General features: G+C 50.8%; 2 protein-coding genes across 5 annotated transcripts in view; one reads left to right on the plus strand and one right to left on the minus strand.

The window, feature by feature from the left end:
• SMIM7 (small integral membrane protein 7) overlaps window positions 1-20,994 on the plus strand; it is a 357,382-nt gene that overhangs the window by 149,577 nt on the left and 186,811 nt on the right. The window lies entirely within an intron of this gene.
• Window positions 1-20,994, minus strand: part of SIN3B (SIN3 transcription regulator family member B) — a 51,001-nt gene that overhangs the window by 19,263 nt on the left and 10,744 nt on the right. For both annotated transcript variants that reach the window (XM_050769465.1, XM_050769464.1), the window contains exons 4-8: window positions 18,617-18,817; window positions 12,792-12,935; window positions 8,120-8,242; window positions 6,648-6,737; window positions 5,491-5,609 (exon numbers count right to left, since the gene is read on the minus strand). In XM_050769465.1, coding sequence (XP_050625422.1) covers window positions 5,491-5,609; window positions 6,648-6,737; window positions 8,120-8,242; window positions 12,792-12,935; window positions 18,617-18,817 — 677 coding nt within the window. The remainder of the gene's footprint in view (window positions 1-5,490; window positions 5,610-6,647; window positions 6,738-8,119; window positions 8,243-12,791; window positions 12,936-18,616; window positions 18,818-20,994) is intronic.

Genomic DNA, 20,994 nt, shown 5'->3' on the forward strand with positions numbered 1-20,994 from the left:
GGGACAGTTGCTTAAAAATGAGGACATGGGTTCACATCTGATGCTGAAACACTTCCAAGAAATGCTGAGTTAAAAAAAAAAACAAAAGACATCGAAGCCCAGCCTGACAGCACGCGCCTGCTTACGCTACGCCCAGCAGCCACTGTGCCCAGAAGGCAGAGAACATGCAAAGGGCTGGCTTTGGGGCTGGAGCACCCCGGCTGCTACCTAACAGCACGCTCAGCTCACCTATGAGTGCTTGTCCTAGGGTAAGTCAGAGGCATTTGATCTGAGCCTCAGTTTCCTTATTTATTTATTTTTTTGAGACAGGGTCTCACACTGTCACCCAGGCTGAGTGCAGTGGTGAGATGAGGGCTCTGCCGAAACTCGAGTGATCCAGCCACCTGAGCCTCCCAAGAGGCTACAGGTACACACCACCACTTCTGGCTAGTTTCTGACGAGGTCTCACTATGTTGCCCAGGCTGGTTGAGTTTTTTTGTTTGTTTTGAGACAGCTCGCTCTGTTGCCCAGGCTGGAGTGCAGTGGTGCAATCTCAGCTCACTGAAACCTCTGCTTCCTGGGTTCAAGCAATTCTCCTGTCTCAGCCTCCCGAGTAGCTGGGACTACAGGCACAGGCCACCATGTCTGGCTAATTTTTTAAAATTTTTAGTAGAGATGGGGTTTCACCATACTGGTTACGCTGGTCTTGAACTCCTGACCTCAGGTGATCCACCCGCCTCGGCCTCTCATAGTGCTAGGATTACAGGCGTGAGCTACTGTGCCAGGCCGCGGTCTTAAATTCCTGGATGCAAGTGATCCTTCCCCCTCGGCCTCCCAAAGTGCTGGGATTATAGGCATGAGCCACCATGCCTGGCCCCTCACCTTTAAAATAACTAGGAACTGTATTGAAATGCATCAAATATGTTTTAACTTTATGAATTACTTAAGATGCTAAAAGAAAAAAAAAAGAAAGGAAGGAAAGGACTTAATTGGTACCCTTGGGAAGATGATATGAAAGCAGCTCATCACTCGAGGCTGTGACTAGGGAGGAATCGAGACTGTAATCAAGCAGCTATCCTGGGCCACGGTGATCCTCCTGTGCATCCCCAAATGAGTGAGCAAACCTGGGAGGCTAATATCACAGAAATAACGGGCAGGGACAGGTAGAGGGGCATAAGGATAGAGATAGTAAGGACTAGAATTGGAGGGAACCAGAGGTGAGACGTATTAGAAAACAAAACCCAGGGCCTGGGCACCATGGCTCACACTTGTAATCCCAGCATTTTGGGAGGCCGAGGCAGGCGGATCACTTGAGGCCAGGAGTTTGAGAACAGTCTGGCCAAATGGCAAAACTCCGTCTCTACTAAAAATACAAAAATTAGCCGGGCATGGTGGCAGACGCCTGTAGTCCCAGCTACTCGGGAGGCTGAGGCAGGAGAGGCACTTGAACCCAGGAGGCAGAGGTTGCAGTGAGGCGAGATCGCACCATTGCACTGCAGCCTGGGCGACAGAGTGAGACTCTGTCTTGAAAAAAAAAAAGAAAGAAAGAAAGAAAAAGAAAAAGAGAGAGAGAGAAAGAGAGAGAGAGGAAGGAAGGAAGGAGGGAGGGAGGGAGGGAGGGAGGGAGGGGAGGAAGGAAGGAAGGAAGGAAGGAAGGAAGGAAGGAAGGAAGGAAGGAAGGAAGGAAGGAAGGAAGGAAGGAAACAAAACCCGGATGGGGGTGAGACTGAGCCATGTATTTGGTGCCCACCTGGGTGGCTGCACCTTCATTAGTGCAGGAGGTGGTCACTCCTGAAGTCAGGACACTCTTGCAATGAGATGAGCAGGGACTGGAACGGTACATGGGGGGCTCCTGGAGTCTGTTTTTGAGGGTGGTGGTGGGCAAATGGGTGACTGCTTAATAAAGGTTCAAGCCATTTATTGGCCATGTGGGTTCTTGGGTCTGTGCTTTATTTTACATTACATTACCATTGCTCCCAGGCCCCTCCACCCAGTCCCAGTCCCCTCCTGAGGCTGACCTGGCCACCAGGGGTTAGAAGCTGCTGTTAGACCTGACCTGCTAATGAGGCTTCTCTTTGTGCAACAGAGTAATTTTTTTTTTTTTTTTTTTTTTGATACAGGGTCTCACTCTGTCACCCAGGCTAGAGTACACTGGCGTGATCATAGCTCACTGCAGCCTTGAACCTATTTTCCATTAGTTCTAGCCTGGGTAACAGAGCAAACTGTCTCAAAACGAATGAACAAATGTATACACACACACACACACACACATATATTTTTTAAGTTAACACAAAAGGGCTCACACAGCACCTGTCCCCAGGGTTGATTTAACTTTTTCCCATTTAGAAAAAAAAAAAAAAAAAAAAGTCCAACCTACTGCCAGCGCTCATTTAATTTTACATAAACACACTCTTTGAAGCTGAAGCAAATCTGATTTTCAATGTGAAAGTAAAATATAAAAACTGTTCTTGGAGTTATTTCTAAACAGAACATCAGAATCATCTGAATCACCAGAATCGTCTATTTTGGAACAGTCAGATTCATCAAATGAATCTTTGGCAAACAACTGTTTGAGAACAATGTTAACATCAAACGTAGGAATGCTATATTTTCCAAGATTTGACATTTTCAGTGATCAAGAATTACTATATTTTGTAACTGGAAATATCACTACTAAAAGCAGAATGCTACACATAAAATGGTATCTTTTATTTCCAAAGTTGATATGAGAGCAATGCAAAAATAGTAATAAAAATGAGATGCTTCATGGCAAAGTTATCTCGGGGTAAACGCTGCAGCCGCAAGTGCCGTCAACCACTATCCTTGGGGTAAATGGGAAAAGGGTTAAGGAAGGACTGGATGGGCTGATCACGTAACTTGTGCACCCACCATGTGCGAGAACCATTGAAAAAAAGAATCGTGGCCAGGCATGGTGGCTCATGCCCATAATCTCAGCACTTTGGGAGACCGAGGCAGGCAGACCGCTTGAGGTCAGGAGTTCGACACCAGCCTGGCCAACACGGCAAAACCCTACCTCTACTAAAAACACAAAAATTAGCCAGGTATGGTGGTGCACATCTGTAATCCCAGCTACTCGGGAGGATGAGGCAGGAGAATCGCTTGAACCCGGGAGGTGGAGGTTGCAGTGAGCCAAGAATGTGCCACTGCACTCCAGCCTGGGCAACAGAGCAAGACTCTGTCTTGAAAAAAAAAACTTCACGTGTTATTTTTCTCGATGCTCTTCCTTTCTTTAGGTCGATCCAAGTTTGTGACTTACATCATTTCCTTCTGCCGGAAAAAACCTCTCTTTTCCTTTTATTGGTGAGATTCTGTTGTATTTGAAGGGCCCTGCAGGTAGTACCCACCTGCAGCTCTCGGGAACTCCACGTAGGTCGGTACACTCACTATCCCCATTTTACAGCAAGGAAACAGAGTCTCAGACTGCCCAAGTGACGCACCCCAGTCACAGGGCTGATGTGCAGGAAGCAACACTGGCCCCGGCTGGCTCCCAGGTCTCACACAGCGCTCACAAGCCCGCCTATCCCTACTGTGCACACTCCTGTGAGCCCAAGAGCAGACACAAGTGTACATAGTTGCTCCCAGGCCCCTCCACCCAGTCCCAGTCCCCTCCTGAGGCTGACCTGGCCACCAGGGGTTAGAAGCTGCTCTTAGACCTGACCCACTAATGAGGCTTCCCTTTGTGCAACAGAGGTGTTAATTTTTTTTTTTTTTTTTTTTTTTTGGAAACAGGGTCTCACTCTGTCACCCAGGCTAGAGTACAGTGGCGTGATCATAGCTCACTGCAGCCTTGACCTCCCAGGTTCAAGCTATCCTTCCAGCTGAGCCTCCCAAGTAGCTGGGCCAAGAGGCGTGTGCCACCACCCCCGACTAATTTTTATATTTTTTAGCAGACAGGGTTTAGCCATGCTGCCCAGACTGGTCTCTAATTCCTGACATCAAGTGATCCACCCACCTTGGCCTCCCAAAATGTTGGGATTACAGGTGTGAGCCACCATACCCAATCCGAGCCCAATCTAGGTGTGAGAATTTTTTTTTTTTTTTTTTTTTTTTGAGACGAAGTCTCGCTCTTGTCGCCCAGGCGGAGTACAGTGGCGCAATCTTGGCTCACTGCAACCTCCGCCTCCTGGGTTCAAGTGGTTCTCCTGCCTCAGCCTCCCAAGTAGCTGGGATTACAGGTGCCCGCCACCACGCCCGACTAGTTTTTGTATTTTTAGTAGAGATGGAGTTTCACCATGTTGGCCAGGCTTGTCTCGAACTCCTGACCTCAGGCGATCCGCCCATCTCAGCCTCCCAAAGTGCTGGGATTACAGGTATGAGCTGCTGCGCCTGGCCCAAGTGTTAGAATTTTAAAAAGTATTTAACAGATGAATCTCCAGGGAATTATGCTGGGGGAAAAAAAAAAGCTTCTCCCAGAGGGTTCCTCCTGTACAGTTCCGTTACTGTAACATTAGTGTCTAGAGAACAGATAAGTGGCTGCCAGGGGTTTGAACAGACTCCAGCTGAGGCAGGGTTTTGGGATGGAGATAAAGGTCAAGGCCAGAACCCTGACAGTCCTGAAGCTATTCAGGATCTTCACTGCGGCGGATACACACCCCTTCACAGTGAGAACGTTGTATAAAAACACACACACCAGACGTGTACAAGTAACATGGAGAGTCTGGAAAGATCGGGGGGTTGTGTGAGAGTCAATACAGGAAGTCCTCACTCAACATCATCAACAGGTTTTAGGAAGCTGTGACTTTAAGTGAAAAGATGTGTAACAAAACCAATTTTGCCACAAGCTAATTGACACATAAACAAGAATGAAGTTCCTACGGCATATTTCTGGTCACAAAACCATCATCGAATTTCTAAAGAGAGATCGAAACACTTCTAAAATGAAACACTGAAATGAAGGCAAGCCACATGTACACATAAAAAAGATGAGTAAAAACAAGTAAAATAATGATTTACCCAATTATCCCAATTCAGGGTCTTGGGTGGCCGGACCCCATCCCAGCAGCTCAGAGCACCAGGGGGGCACCCACCCTGGACAGGATGCCAGCTCACTGCAGGGCGCTCACCCCGCCACACTCACTCAGGCTGGGGCCATGGAGACTCACCGCTTCACCTACACTTAACCTAACATGCACATCTTTGGGATGCGGGAGAAAATCCCCACAGACATGGGGAGAACGTGCAAACTCCACTCAGACCAGAAATGAATGTTTTTTCTCATCGGTGTTACAACAGTGTTAAATGAAAAGGCATTATTCGAGGACCCTGTATTCTGGTGAGGATACTGACTACAGATGTTACTGTTAAAGGAACCAGCTGGAGGATACCCAGGTGGTGTATCGCTCCTTACAAATGCATGGGAATTGATAATTATCTCAATCACGTCAATTAATAAACAGGACTTTAGTAAAGCACAAAGTAACTAAAAACCAAGTAGATGGAGTTGACAGGAACAGAACCCCCATGGGGAGCCCCGGGAAGTCAGCTGCTCACCCCAGAAATGGGCTGACGAGCTGCAGGAGCTCGGAGCCAGACACCAGCTCCTGGTTGAAGAGTGCGATGCAGCGGAGGAAGTTTTCGTACACCTCCTGGCTCTTCAGCACACGGCGCACCTGCGGAGAGAGCAGTCAGGGACCACTGTGAACCCCTGCTCCTCAGCCTCTGGGCCTGACTCACTTGGAAGTCACCCACATGGGTGTGCGACATGGGAACCAGCTGTGTCTGTAAGTAAATGAGATCTGTGCTGCAATTCACACAGCCCATGCACACAATCCATGCACCAATTCACGGCCTGTGCACACGATCTGTGCAGCATTCACATCCCATGCATGTAATCTGTGTAGCAATTCACACAGCATGGGCACAAGAGCCATGCTGCAATTCACAGCCCATACACGCCATCTGTGCAGCAATTCACACAGTTTGGGTACACGATCTGCACAGGAATTCACACAGTCTGTGCACGCCATCTGTGCAGCAATTCACACAGTTTGGGTACACGATCTGCACAGGAATTCACACGGTCTGTGCACGCAATCTGTGCGGCAATTCACAGTTTGTGCACATGATCTGTGCAATTCACACAGACCATGCATGCGATCCGTGCAGCAATTCACACAGCCTGTGCACACAACCGTGCAGCAATTCACGCAGTCCACGCATGCGATCCATGCAATTCACACAGTCTGTGAAAGCACTCTGTGCAGCAATTCACAGTTTGTGCACACGGTCCTTGCGGCAATTCACACAGTCTGTGCACGCGATCTGTGCAGCAACTCAGCCCATGTACACAGCCACTTTGTTTGCTCTGCCCACAGACCCTGGGCGGGAACCCCACAATCATCCCTGATACACAAAAAAGCTACACAGCTGCAGGGTGGCAGATGTGTATGTCTTCATACTCTGCTTGGACTCTCAGCACCCACTGTGGACTCCCGCCCACACCACATGCCTGGGCTTCAAGGTGGCCCACACACCCTTCTGCAGTGAAAGCTGGGGGCCAGCCCATCCTCCTGGTCCCACCTGTTCCATCCTCAGAGTGCACCCACCTTACCTGCCCCCTTCCCCCAGTCCTGGGGCAGGCCCAGGGAGCATCAGCCCACCCAGCTGGACATGGCATCCCTGAGATGGAAGCCAGGGCCCACCCTCACCTTGTCAAAGAAAGAAAATTCCTGCAGAGTCCCGTACTTCCCCACCGCAGCGATGGACAGGTCTTTGGTACCACGAAGTTTCATTTTTTTCTGTGGGGAGAAATTCCATGCAGTTAACTCTGCCTCCCACCGGTGGCCTCTATCCATCGCTGTCACAGAGTCACAAGAAGGCTAAGACCGTGCTTGCCTTTGGGAACTGCCACAAGGTGCTCAGTGAGGGATAGGCAGGAGCCTCCCAGTTACCCAGGATCCCCGAGATGACACCTCTGGAGCTACCCGCCACTGCCAAATCCGAGATCTCCATCTCAGAGGGTAGGGCTTTGGGTAACAGGCAAGACTGCCACAGCATCCAAACGGCAAGGGAGATGTGCCCCTGGCTACGACAACCTCAGAATCCTCTCCCTGTTTTGTCCTGAGGGCCAAGACAGCAACAAGAAGCGGACAGGAAGAGGGTTGCACTGGGAAGACCCTGGAGAAGCCAAGTGTTGAGTCTCTGCAGGCTTTTGTCTCTAAGCTGGACTTGGACCTGAACTTGGACACACAATCATGGCAAGAAGGACAACACTGTCTATCCAGAACTATCTCCAAAGTGCCTGAAGAATGGGGATGAGCTGGGTGCAGGGGTTCACGCCTGTAATCCCAACACTTTGGGAGGCTGAGGTGGGAGGACTGTTTGAGCCCAAGAGTTTGAGACCAGCCTGGCCAACACGGCGAAATCTCATCTCTACAAAAAGGTGTGGTGGCGCACACCTGTGGTCCCAGCTACTTGGAAGGCTGAGGTGAGAGGACAGCTAGAGCCCAGAGGTCAAGGCTGACTGTGCCATTGCACTCCAGCCTGGGTGGCGGAGTGAACGCCCATTCCCCCACCAAAGAAAGAATGATGAGGACATGCCAAAAGGACACAGGAGCCAAAGGGACCCTACCGGCCAAATGTGGAACAGCATGGACATCAGCACTAGAACGGATTATAACCCAGAGTCCATATCTAATATACATAACTAAATAAATGGGAGAACGAGGAAGTTCCCACCAATAGTAGAAAGCCAAGTAGTAACCGCACGAGGAATAATGGAATCGGAAAACCACCACTGCAGGTGAAGGGCGTGACAGGATCTCTGCCCTCAGCTCTGCAGTGACCAACCCGAACAAATGTGCATGGTGGCCTTGCCTGTGAGAGAGTCCCGAGGGTGAAAAGGAGACTGAGTGGTACACCGTGTTTCTTGGGACCTAGGGCGGGGGTAACACTCCTTCCTCCTCTTCTTCACAATAATCTCATGGGACAGGGAGAACGGATGAACAGCCATCTTAGAGGAGAGCCGACTTCCAAAGGTCCCACCGCTGGTGAATCTCACACAGCCCCAGGTCCAGCCCCAAACCCCTGCTGGGGCCTCTGTTCCCTGGCCACCTGCTGGGAAGGCCCGATTTGCTGGGGCCCCTGCATGCGAGCACGGCTGCGCGCGGCTGACGGGTACCTTGGCGGGTGCAGACACGGGGCGCAGGAGCGAGGGCCGGGAGCGCTTCCTGCTGTGCTCTGGGGTCTTGTCGTGCTCGTTCTTCTGCACACTGTGCATCTCGCATGGCCCGTTTCCTGTAAACTGAGGACACACGTGGGAGGTGGTCAGCACCGGAGACATGGCTGGGCCCATGCACCAGAGCATGCAGAGCTGCTTCCAGCTCAGCCCACAGCCCGGTGGGCACTGGTGGCCACAGGCGCCAGGCCAGATGCTCCGTCAGTGTGTGAGGTGACTCCAGCAAGACGCTCACATTCCAAGGTAACCGAATCTTCACAGACTAACACTGCTAGGCTGGGAGAAGGTTCCTGTGAGGACTTTATGGGTAAGGGAGGGAGAGGGGCCAGGGGTTTCAGGAGGGAGACACCTGAGTTGGGTCTTCCCATGCGGGGGCTCATGTGGCGAGCCACTGGTGGGGCACCTCGCCGCGTGCATGCCAGTGCCACAGAAACACAAGGTGCAGTGAGAGAAACAGGCAGCAAGGGGAAGTGGCTGATTTTCGCCAGGGCACTGGTGGGGGCCTTGGGGCCAGGTTTTGAAGTCTTTTCTATGAATGAGAAAGCATTTCTGGGGGATGATGTCGTCACTTGCTGGGAGCAGAGTGGGGTTCGTGACTGGTTTGGGGCCTGCCTCCCAGGCTCTACACCAGCCATCGGCTAACAGGTCAAGGATGCTTGTCCCGAGAAGGGTGCCTACAGGGTGCCAATGACATTACAAAGAACTGTTTTGCAACAGTCTATTATGAACATACTGGAAGGCTGGACGGGCAGGGGACGATGGACAGACCGCAGCTTTTCTGCAGGATGTGGGCAGGGCTGGAGAGGCCCTACAAGGTTCTGTGCTACTGCGGTCACCTCCATCGTACTCCCCCTTCCCCTGCCACCACAGGACCGGCACAAAAAGACACCTCTAAAGACCTAAAATGTGGGTGAGGTGGACAAGTCATGGTGCATCTGAACAAATCAGCCAGCAGCGATCAGATACCATGAGCTGGCTCTGGGCTGCTGTTAGAGACAGGCATACCTGAAATAAAACAAACAACAACAACAACAAAAAATAATAATAAGGAAAAAACCCAAAAAGCCAAGGGGCAGAACAAACAGGATGTCGTGTGTTACTTTGTAAAAAGTATTTGTTGCACATGCAGAGGAAATTTCTGGAAAGATATAAGACACTTAGAAGTGCTAACCTCTGAACAGAACTGAGTCAAGGGAGAGGAAGTTTGCATTAAAAATTTGATACTCCTGCTAATACTTATTTTTTCATTAGTGTATACTGTTTTTACAATAAAGACATTATTTAGCCACAATACTACTACTACTAATAAAGACTTACTATTTAGCCACAGCCAAGACTCAGAAGAATTAAACTTATTTGGGGGGAATAATTACCCAAAACTCAAGGTTATTTCGAGAGCTGTAAGTGGAGACTTTGGCATCTACACAACAATTATCCACTGGTACATCTTTTTTTTTTTTTTGAGACGGAGTCTCGCTCTGTCACCCAGGCTAGAGTGCAGTGGTATGATCTCAGCTCACTGCAACCTCTGTCTCCTGGGTTCAAGTAATTCTCTTGCCTCAGCCTTTCGAGTAGCTGGGATTACAGGCACGAGCCACCACATGTGGCAATTTTTTGTGGATGCTGGAACAGGTGCAAACTGATTCCCAAAAGATGCAGCTGGGCAACCATATGACAAATGCTGAACAAGAACAGGGGACCTGGAGGGGAAACCTGCCACGCGTCAAGTTCACCAAGCAGGTATAGCAGATCTTCCCCAACAGTTCACATGGTTCTTGCTTTTCAGTTAATCTCCCAATCATGTGAACATCTGAGCTAGATGGACCCCCAAAGACCACCTAGGCTAGGGAATGGCAAATTAACACAGGGCGTGTTTTCATAAATAAAATTTTATCAGCACCTAGCCACACCCATTCCTTTTGTAAAGAGTTACTGGTACCCAGTCATGCCCATTCATTTTGTAAATAAAGTTTTGTTGGTACCCAGCTACACCCATTCATTTTGTAAATAAAGTTTTATTGTCACACAGTCCTGCCCAGTCATTGACATATATATTCCATGACTGCTTTCAAGCTACTAGGGCAGACGTGAGTCTTTACACAGAGATCAGCTGGCCTGCAAAGCCTGTGATATTTACTATCTGGCCCTTTGTAGAAAAGGTTTGCCAACCTCTGATCCAGGCCAGTCAAATTTAATTAGGGCAATGCCAAATTTCATCTTGGTTTCTTTTTCCTACAGTTTTAATATACATCCAAAAGTTAACATAAAGATTATACTTCACGCAACAGATGCTGCAGTGCTTTTAATAATTTTAAAAAGTTGATCCCATCTTTCTAAATACACAAGATGGCTCTAAGAACCCAATACACACTAAAAATCTTAAATTGGTAACAAATGTTATTTAAGAGTCTCATGCTCTACTGACTGAGCTAGCCAGGCACCCTGCATAAATGCCACTTAAAGAAACCATGGACTGGGCACAATGGCACATGCCTGTAATCCTAACACTTTGGGAGGCCGAGGTGGGAGGATTGCTTGAGGTCTCAGGAGTCTGAGACCAACCTGGGCAAATCTGTGAGACCCTGTCTCTACAATTAAAAAATAAAAGCAGGCCGGGCGCAGTGGCTCACCCCTGTAATCCCAGCACTTTGGGAGACTGAGGCAGGTGGACTGCTTGAGGCCAGGAGCTCGAGACCAGTCTGGGCAACATGGCAAATCCCTGTCTCAACAAAAAAATACAAAAATTGGCCTGGCATCGTGATGGTGCCTGTAGTCCCAGCTACTCAGGAGCCTGAGGTGGGAGGATCACCTGAGCCTGGGAGATGGAGGTTGCAGTGAACAGTGATCAATTATGCCACTGCACTCCAGCCTGGGTGACAGAGAGAGAGCTTGTCTCAAAAAATAAAAACAAACAAACTTTAATGCAATAAAACTTCACACACTAATGGCTACTAAAAAAAAAAAAAGGCAAAAAAAGAAAAAAACCTGGAAAAGAACAAATGTTGGCCAAGATGTGGAGAGACAGAAACCGCAGTCCATTGCTGATGGGAATGTAAAATGGTGCGGTCACTGAAGAAAACAGTTTGGAGGCTCTTCAAAAAGTCAAACACAGAATTACCATGTGACCCAGCAATTCCACTCCTAGGTGTGTACCCAAAAGAACTGAAAACAGGTGTTCAAACAAATCCTTGTAATGAATGTTGATGGCGGCACTGTTCACAACAGCCAAAAGGTAGACACAACCCAAATGTCCATCAACAGAATATGGATAAACAGAATGTGGCTCATCCATCTAACAGAGTATGATTCAGCCAGAAAAAGGAATGAGCACTGAACCATGGTAATACATGGATGAACCTTGAAAACATGATGCTGAGTGAGAGAAGCCAGACACAAAGGCCACATAGGGTGATATTCCACCAATCTGAAATGTCCAGAATGGGCGAATCAAATTCACAGAGACAGGAAGCACACGGGCAGTTGCCAGGAGCTGGGGGAGGGGAAAGGGGTGGCTGCTGATGGAGACGGGGTCTCCTTTCAAGGGGACGAAAATGTTCTAGAACTCGGTAGTGGTGAAGGTTGTACAACACTGAGGATGTACTACATGCCATGGATTGTTCACTTTCTTTTTTTTTTTTTTTTTTTTTTGGAGACAGAGTCTCGCTCTATCGCCCAAACTGGAGTGCAGTGACCGGATCTCAGCTCACTGCAAGCTCCGCCTCCTGGGTTCACACCATTCTCCTGCCTCAGCCTCCTGAGTAGCTGGGACTACACGCACCTGCCACCTCGCCCGGCTAGTTTTTTGTATTTTTTAGTGGAGACGGGGTTTCACCGGGTTAGCCAGGATGGTCTCGATCTCCTGACCTTGTGATCCGCCCGTCTCGGCCTCCCAAAGTGCTGGGATTACAGGCTTGAGCCACCGCGCCCGGTCGGATTGTTCACTTTCAAAGGTGAATTTCATGTTACATAAATGTCACTTCAATTTTTTTAAAAGTCTTATGTTCACAGTGGGGGAAAAAAGGGGAACTGGAACAGGCAGCCCTGGCAGCTTCAGGCCACAGGCAGGGGAGAAAGGCTGACCATGCAGGGTGAGCCCTGAGCCTCCCTGTCTAAGACCCCTCCTCGCCCATCTCTGCTCTCTACCACCATGGTCAGGGCCAGGCCACAGGCCACCCCCGCTACTGGCTCTTCCAGATCCAACGTGCTGGAGCTCCAGATCAGTCTCACAGGGGAAGCGATGGTGGGGGACCCAGCCCTCCTGCACCTTCCCACAGGGCTGGGGTCCCAGGCAGGGTGGGGCTCTGCAGAGCAGGCACAGGAGGTGGAACCCCTGGGCCCATCATCTCCATTGGAAGATGCTCTCTGCTTCCCAAACCACCCCGAGACCTGGGTATTGTCTGTACAGAGAAGCACCTTGGAGAATCGTTTACGAGCTTGCTGGGCAGGTGGAGCCTACAGTGAGGAACCCCTGGGTATTGCAACCTGCGTAGCTTCTGGGGGACCCCAACTGTGGCCTGGAGGGTGGATGGGCCTGGCCCAGCCCTGGGCCAAGCTGGCTGGAGCCCTCCCTCCTCGCTGAGGCCCCCGAGGCTAGGCAGGGGCTCTCCGCACTCACCAGAGACCGCTTGGCTTCGGGCAGGAATTGTCCAAACTCGGAGAGCAGGTCTTCCTGGCCCCGGAAGAGGTTGGCCACCTCGGTGAACACCTCCTCTTCGGACATGCCTCGGAACGGTCGGCCCCTCGTGTTCAGCTGCTCCTTCTGCCAGTTTTCAGGAAAGGGAAAACAAGTCATTAGCCAAGGAGTGCTATGCCCTGGGCTGGGACACTCAGGCAGCCCTCTGTGAAGGGGACGGGATGACGCTCAGGAAAGAGCACCTGCCAGAGGAGCCCACAGGACTGTCTGTTCACGTGTGCATCTTGCTGTCCAGCATGGCCTGAGCCCCAGCCATGGGCAGGGCCTGTCCAGGAGTATGGGGGGGTCTCGAGGAGGGACACCCAGCAGTGTCCACGAGCAGAGGAGGCAGGGAGGTGTGAGGCTGGCTGGAATGAGGGGTGGGCTAGGGAAGTACAAGGTCAGGGGCGAACCCCAGGCCTTCCGAAGGGAAATGGGGAGTATGGAACGGGGGAGCGCTGGGCCGTGAAGGGAAGGGACTTCCAAGCCGAGGCACCTATTGGCCCAGAGTCACTGAGACCCAAGGAAAATGGCCTGATCCAGAGCTTAAAGCAACAAGAGGACCAAAGGGAATCCAGGCTGGAAGGCAGAAATGGGCCAGCAAAACCAAGATGGCTGTTAGAAATATGTCCTTATCAATTTTACACCCAAGAGTGTCACAGAACAAGAGGCAGTGGAGCCGGGGCCTCCCAGATAATATGGCGTGGCTTCCAGTGTCCCATTCCACGGCTGCAAAGCAGGAGGAGTCCCTGCGCTGGCACCTCCCGCCCCTCTGCGCCCACTGCAGCCTGTGGGAAGGGAAGCAAGTTTTAAATCTTGGCACCAGTGGCACCTAAACTGCAGGGGAAAAAAACACCACCCTTCCAAAAAGTCATCAAAAGCCACTAAAAAGCAAAACTTAAAAATGAGCAAAGGCCACTCAGTTCAGATAATAAATAGAAATGATCCATCTGCATACAGACAGAACAACGACCACATTGACTGAAGTTTAAAGAAACAATTTAGGCTGGGCATGATGGCTCATGCCTGTAATCCCAGCACTTTGGGAGGCTGAGGCAGGAGACTGGCTTCAGTCCAGGAGTTCAAGGCCAGCCTGGGCAATACAGTGAGACCCTATCTCTACAAAAAATTTTACACTTGATCTTAACCAAAAGGCTGAGAAATGATTAAAAAAAAAAAAAATTTAGGCCGGGCGCGGTGGCTCAAGCCTGTAATCCCAGCACTTTGGGAGGCCGAGGCGGGTGGATCACGAGGTCAGGAGATCGAGACCATCCTGGCTAACATGGTGAAACCCCGTCTCTACTAAAAATACAAAAAGCTAGCCGGGCGTGGTGGCGGGCGCCTGTAGTCCCAGCTACTCGGAGGCTGAGGCAGGAGAATGGCGTGAACCTGGGAGGCGGAGCTTGCAGTGAGCCGAGATCGGGCCACTGCACTCCAGCCTGGGTGACACAGCGCGAGACTCCGTCTCAAAAAAAAAAAAAAAATAATAATAATAAAAAAAAAAATTTAAACATTATGTAGGCATAGTGACACCCTCCTGTAGTCCTAGTTACTTGGGAGGCTGAGGCAAGAGGATTGCTTAGGCCCATGACCTCAAGGCTGCAGTAAGCTACGACCATGACAGTGCGTACTCCAGCCTGGGCAACAGAGCAAGATCTTATCTAAAATGAATAAAGAAGAAAAGAAACAATGACCGAATTGACTGATGTTTAAAGAAACAATTTAAAACAGTGCCACAGCCATCTTCTGCTCATCTGACTACGCAGACAGAAGAGGCTGGGATTTCCGATGAGGGTGTGGGGAACTGGTGCTCTCAAACATGGAAGGCAAGACCAGGTGCAGTGGCTCACGCTTGTAATCCCAGCACTTTGGGAGGCCGAGGCAGGCGGATCACCTGAGGTCAGGAGTTCAAGACCAGCCTGGCCAACACGGTGAAATCCTACCTCTACTAAAAACACAAAAATAACCCAGGTGTGGTGGCGTGTGCCTGTAGTCCCAGCTACTTGGGAGGCTGAAGCAGGAGAATCGCTTGAGCCTGGGAGGTGGAGGCTGCAGTGAGCCGAGATTGCGCCACTGCACTCCAGCCTGGGTGACAGAGTGAGACTCCGTCTCAGAAAAACAATCAATCAAACACCCAAGGCAGAAAGATAAACTTGTACCACCTTTCAGAGGGAAATTTAGTGATCTCTATGAATGCATAGTACACCCTCAACTTAGAGAAGCAGTTTGTGGAAATTCATGCTGCAGAGAGTCAGTTCTGCTAGAATGCTTATTTTGAACAAGACGTCTGTCTAAATGAGATACAAGTACTGGGAATAATTTGAACATGAGATGAATTTTGTGTTTGCTTCTCTTCTATTTTGTGCAGGAGAAACACCAGGTGAATGCAGACACTGCTCCTGGCTGACCAGGACCCCGTGGGAGTATGCAAAACCACGCCAGCACCCGCCCCCCATGTCCGGGCGCTCTCTCAGTGTTGTGTTCCCCTGTGTTAGGGGCCAGCCCTGTCCCCATCTGAGGCCATGATGACCTGTCTGATTTCAGATATCCTCCTCCTGGCCTTCACATAATTCACAGGCTGCCACCACATCCACAAACCAACCTCAAGTCTCTTCCAAGGTCAGCACCCTATTTGCTGTAGCATTCATGTAATTCCTAGACACTTAACACGCACACAACGGTGCTGCTGTTTAGAGTCGGTGCCTATCTTTTTTTAAGTGTCACTGAGGAAGTTTTTGAATGTCATACCCTGAGTCTGTTTCCCCACGAACCCTGCAGTTCCCATGACACTCTGCAACTGTGCAGAGTGAGCTCATTTTTAGGGACCCACTTATGTGAGGGTAGAACTAACCGTTCGCCCCAGCACACACAGGACATGCGTACGTGGCTGTATAATGGGTGACAGTTACCAAGGGGTGACCTGAGACAGGCTTGTGCCTGAATTTGTTGCTCAGTTAACCTCACTGAACCCAGGCTCGTTGGCACCACCAGTTCTGTGGCCATTTTATGGATAAGAACCCCAAGGGAGAAGGTGGCAGAGATAAAGTCTGAAGGAAAATCCCACAAAGATGGAGAAACAGTAAGTAACACATGGCCAGATGGACCCTAGAGCTGCGTGGTTTGGTTCTAACAGTATCCCTGAAATATCTGAACCAACATTCTAAAACCAGGATAATTTACACAACAATTCAGACTTATATTTAAAAAAAATAGACAACCTGAGGCTGGAGTCACCAGGGGCCTGGTTTAAAATGCAGATACCATCCAGCTGGATGCAGTGGCCCATGCCTGTAATCCCAGTACTTTGGAAGGCCGAGGTGGGTGGATCACTTGAGGCCAGGAGTTCAAGACCCACCTGGGCAACATGGTGAAACTCCATCTCCTCAAAAAATACAAACATTAGCCAGGTGTGGTGGTGAGCGCCTGTAGTCCCGGTCACTCAGGAGGCTGAGGTGGGAGGATTGCTTGAGCCCGGAGAAGTAGAGGCTGCAGTGAGCCGTGAAGATGCTGCTGCACTCCAGCCTGGGCAACCGTGAGACCCAGTCTCGAAAAAAAAAAAAAAAACAAAGAAACTGCCGATGCCAGGAGGGCCCTGATGAATGGGAATCCTGCATGGCGGCCCAGGTGTCTGCATTCTCAACCAACTCCCAGCAGCCTGGTTTGGGTTCCGGGATACTGCAGTGTCCTTCCCATGGCACTCCCTCTGAAGGAGTCTGTGGCAGCCCCTCACTGTGACCTCGTCTAAATGCATCCCTGGCGTCTCTAACCTGCCCCTTCCCGTGCCACAGAACAGTCACTGCTCTCCCGTGCCACTGCACAGACTGCTCTCCTGCGCCTTCCGAAATGTGATGAGCCCATGAAGCCTGGGAGGGGCCCATGGATTCTACGATCACAAGCACATCCCTCCACACAGACGAGACGCTCACAGCAGCCACCGGCAACCACTCATCCATGACAAGCAAGCGTTCTTAGGGCTGTACCAGCCTCTCACAGACACTAAGGCCCATGATGATGCCGGCACGGTGGACAGCAAATGCCTTGGAGTTCCCAGCGTGCAAATTCTATCCATCTGATCTTAAACACTTAAGCTGAAAAGAATCCCATTTCTTTACTCAACATGTCAAGGCCACCCAGATATCATTTTAAAAGATTTCTGCTAATTAGCCAGGCGTGGTGGCCCAGGCCTGTAGTCCCAGCTGCTCAGGAGGCTGAGGCAGGAGAATCGTTTGAACCTAGGGGGCTGAGGTTGCAGTGAGCTGAGATTGAGCCACTGCACTCCAGCCTGGGTGACAGCAAGACTCCATTTAAAAAAAGAAAAAAAAAATGGGTTCTGCTGCTAAAAAAAATTACAAGTGTTAGAGACTCCATGTCTGGGTGAAGAGGACGTCTAAGCCCCACTCATGACACAGATGTCCCTCGCCACCAGCCTACCTGCACTGCCCAAGTCCCCTGCAGACGCCCCGATGCCGCTGTCTGCTCCGGCCCCCAGACCTCTGCACAGGCCGTTCCTGGCACCGAGAACGTCCACCCTTCCTCCAGGCTAACCTGCCTACTGGTTCCGACTGATCTGTCAAGATTCAACCTGACCGTCCGCTCCCTGGCCCCGGACGGGCTGGGAACCGGGCTGGGAACCATGTTAATCCTGACTCACCTCTCCTGCCCACATCCTTTCTTTTCCACCCCAATCCACCTCTGAGTTTCTTCCCATCACTGCAATGAACAGCTAAGCAGGAGCAGCCATTTGTCTCTGTAGCCCCAGTTCCTGGTGCCGAGCCCAGTTGTCATCAGCAAAGTAAAGGGTGGTCATATTGCCTAAGCAATAACAAAGTCATCTGATAAAAAGACGGTCTTGGCCAGGTGTGGCGATGCACACCTGTAGTCCCAGCTACTTGGAGGGCTGAGGCAGGAGGATTGCTTGAGCCCCGGAGGTCGAGGCTGCAGTGAGCTATTATCACACCACTGCACTCCAACCTGGGTGACAGAGCAAGACCCTGTCTCAAACAAACAAACAAACAAAGGTGACTGGGCACGGTGGCTCTCACCTGTAATCCCAGCACTTTGGGAGGCTGAGGTGGATGGACTGTCTGAGCTCAGGAGTTCGTGACCAGCCTGGGCAACATGGCAAAACCCTGTCTCTACAGAAAATACAAAAATTAGCTAGGTGTGGTGACACATGTTCTAGCCCCAGGTAGCCTCCGCTACTTGGGAGGCTGGGGTTGGAGGATGGCTTGAGCCCAGGAGGTAGAGGCTGCAGTGAGCCGAGTCTGTGCCACTGCACTCCAGCCTGGGCAACAGAGCCAGACTCTGTCTAAGAAAAAACAAACAGGCCAGGCGCGGTGGCTCAAGCCTGTAATCCCAGCACTTTGGGAGGCCGAGACGGGCGGATCACGAGGTCAGGAGATCGAGACCATCCTGGCTAACACGGTGAAACCCCGTCTCTACTAAAAATACAAGAAAATTAGCCGGGCGAGGTGGCGGGCGCCTGTAGTCCCAGCTACTCGGGAGACTGAGGCAGGAGAATGGCGTGAACCCGGGAGGCGGAGCTTGCAGTGAGCCGAGATCGCGCCACTGCACTCCAGCCTGGGGCACAGGGCAAGACTCCGTCTCAAAAAAAAAAAAAAAAAAAAAAAAACAAACAAAAAAGCCCACAACTAATTAGAATTTCACAGGATTTTATGAATTCTGACAGGAAAATCTGTCAGATATCTGCAGGGCCTCAAACTGGATGAAATCCAAAACCCACAAGGAATTGTAATCTGAGCTCTTACCTGGTACGTGTGCAGGATCTCCAAGAATGACCTGTAGATTTCCGGGTGGTCTAGGAAGCGGGTCTTAATCTTATTCACATAGCTGATGGCGTTGTTGAATTCCACGGAATCGGACTCCAGGGGTACCTGGGGTTTGTCCTCTTTATACGGCACCTGCTGCTTGAAGTCCTCTGCACCGTCCCCGTGGTTGTGCGAATTCTCCTGACAAGGCGACAATGAGTTACTGCCAGGCCCAACGCCGGAAACAGACTGTGAAAAACGCCAGGCCCAGCCACTGTCTGCACAGGAACGGAAAAAACTCAGCACGGAGCCAGGTTTTATTAGAGACAGGGAAAGGTTACTTCTGAGAGCCCGGAGGCAAGCAGAGCAGGGTGCACAGGTGAGTCTCCCCAGTTCCCCTCTGCCCGATCCTTACCCATCTACTCAAAGAACACTACAAGTTCAATGAGCACCTTCCATTTGGAAAACTTCACATTTAGGAGAAATGTACAAAGTGGATGTTGAAGCCTCTGCGGCGCCAAGTGCTAGGCTGCGTGTAATAGAGAAGTCTCCCACGCCTTCTGCAATCTGTTTCAGCAAGATTGCCTTCACGTGGGAAGGCACCTGCTGCCAACAGTGATGCCAAGGTAGGATACATAAGGTGGGGACCCTGGAGGTTAGAGGCGACCCACCGTCCAGGTTGTGGGGGACTTCAAGGGACATGACATTTTTGGTGCTAAGCCCCAGGCCAATCGCAACGAGGTGCATCGGTTGCTTAGGAGAAAAGACAGGCCCTGAGCACCCACCAAGAATGCCCTCTATGCGTGTACTTTGCAGCCGATATGAGCAAAAACAGAAACAAGCTTGCCTCCCATGTTGTGGTGGGACAGGACCACGCCCCCAAAGGAGGAGCTGTTGTTTCTAAACCAGAATTATGCTGCACTATCCCCAGCACACAAGGGCTGGGTCTCCAGCCAGTCAGGATTCCTCCAGCCTGGCTGAGGTTTTTGCTTGGACAACCCCTGCGTGGTGAGTCCCAGAGAACGCTCTTTCACCAAAGTAAAATGACGCCACCTCCCAGCACTCCTGCGTTTTTCTCCGTGGCCCCTGTCGCTACCTTACGGATCATGTGTTTTACTCATTGTATTGTCTGCCAGTCCCTGACTAGATGGTGGACTCCACGAGGGCGGGGGTTTTGATCAGGGCTGTATCCTCAGTGCCTGGAACAGTGTGAGGAACGGAGTGGGCTTCACCCCGTTGGGGATGATAAAGTGAACGGATGAAGGGACACACAGACTTCACTGTTTCCGCTGCCCTGCGGTGCCCAACACTGCATGTGACCCAAACGCTGACCCTGAGGATCTACTGGGACAGGCAAGGCCAGGCACATCACTGCTGTCTTATACTGAAACAGGTACCTCTGCTGGGCACAGGCACCATCAGCGGGGTGAGTGCATTCATCAGCTCAGGCTGCCACAATGAGGTAGCCCAGACTGGCTGAAGCAACAGAAGTCAGTAGTTCTCAGTTCTGGAGGCCAGGAGGCCAAGGTCAAGGTGCCAGGAGGTTTGGTTTTCTGAGGCCTCCCTCCTTGGCTTGCGGACAGCCACTGTCTGTGTCCTCATGTGGTCGTCTCTCTGTGCACGCATGTCCCTGATGTGTGTTCCAATCTCCTCTTCTTATAAGAACACCAATCAGACTGGATTAGGGCCCACCCTAATGGCCTCATTTAAATCACCTCTTCAAAGGCTCCATCTCCAAATGCAGTCACGTTCTGAGGTGCTGGGGGCCAGGGCTAAAATACATGAATTTGGGGTGGAATGTGGGGTGCGAGGATGACACAATTCTGCCCAGAACAATGGGTACAGAGACAACTGTAGAAAGTCTCAGCTGAGAAAAGCAGAAATACAAGACGCAGAGCAGCCGCGATTCTAAAACAATTTCTCCTCGGTGGTGGGATTTGTTCTTCTTGTTTTGAGATGGAGTCTTGCTCTGTCTCCCAGGCTGGAGTGCAGTGGCACGATCCCAGCTCACTGCAACCTTTGTCTCCCAGGTTCGAGTGATTCTCCTGCGTAGGTGGGATCACAGGCGCTGTGCGACCACGCCTGGCTAAATTTTGTATTTTTAGCAGAGATGGGGTTTCACCATGTTGGCCAGGCTGGTCTCGAACTCCTGACCTCAAGTGATCTGCCCACCTTGGCCTCCAAAGTGCTGAGATTACAGGCGTAAACCACTGCGCCCAGTCAGTCGCAGGATTCTAAGATTCTCCGGGGATGTCCGCGAGGATTCTCTTTGCTCAGGCTCACAGGGGGCTGCGTCTGTTTCTCCACGGTGCACAGGTTTGACAGCAGAAGGGGTTGGAACACGCAGGGTGTGGGTATGTAGGGAAGCAGCATGGAGC

The sequence above is a fragment of the Macaca thibetana genome, chromosome 19 (genome assembly GCF_024542745.1).
Source record: "Macaca thibetana thibetana isolate TM-01 chromosome 19, ASM2454274v1, whole genome shotgun sequence".
Classification (NCBI taxonomy): domain Eukaryota; kingdom Metazoa; phylum Chordata; class Mammalia; order Primates; family Cercopithecidae; genus Macaca; species Macaca thibetana.